Source organism: Mesitornis unicolor, unplaced genomic scaffold (genome assembly GCF_000695765.1).
Source record: "Mesitornis unicolor isolate BGI_N332 unplaced genomic scaffold, ASM69576v1 scaffold43668, whole genome shotgun sequence".
Taxonomy (NCBI): Eukaryota; Metazoa; Chordata; class Aves; order Mesitornithiformes; family Mesitornithidae; genus Mesitornis; species Mesitornis unicolor.
Genome location: NW_010203304.1, coordinates 2,520 through 2,776, shown reverse-complemented (window position 1 = coordinate 2,776; position 257 = coordinate 2,520). Strand labels below are relative to the sequence as shown.

Here is a 257-nt window from a genome sequence, read left to right as displayed (position 1 = left end):
GCCGCAGCGCCTGCTGTTCTCCCGGCTCTTCCAGCCCCTCAACCTGCAGGCGGTGTGGGATGGTGGGGCCGGGGAGCCCAGCTGCCGCAGCCAGAAACTGATGCTGCAGGGAGGGTTGATCTACCCCGCCAGCCCCGGCTGCTACCACTACCTGCCCCCTGCTCTCCGTGCTATGGAGAAGCTCGTCAAGGTGATGGACCAGGAGATGCAGGCCCTGGGCGGGCAGAAGCTGAACATGCCCAGCCTGAGCTCGGCAG

General features: G+C 66.9%; 1 protein-coding gene across 1 annotated transcript in view; it reads left to right on the top strand.

The window, feature by feature from the left end:
- Positions 1-4: 4 nt before the first annotated feature.
- Positions 5-257, top strand: part of PARS2 (prolyl-tRNA synthetase 2, mitochondrial (putative)) — a gene marked incomplete at its 5' end in the record, with an annotated part of 1,290 nt that continues 1,037 nt past the window's right edge. Inside the window, 2 exon segments of the mRNA XM_010190660.1 lie at positions 5-254; position 257. The exon segment at position 257 is cut by the window's right edge and continues 377 nt beyond it. Of these exon segments, the coding sequence (XP_010188962.1) occupies positions 5-254; position 257 (251 nt within the window).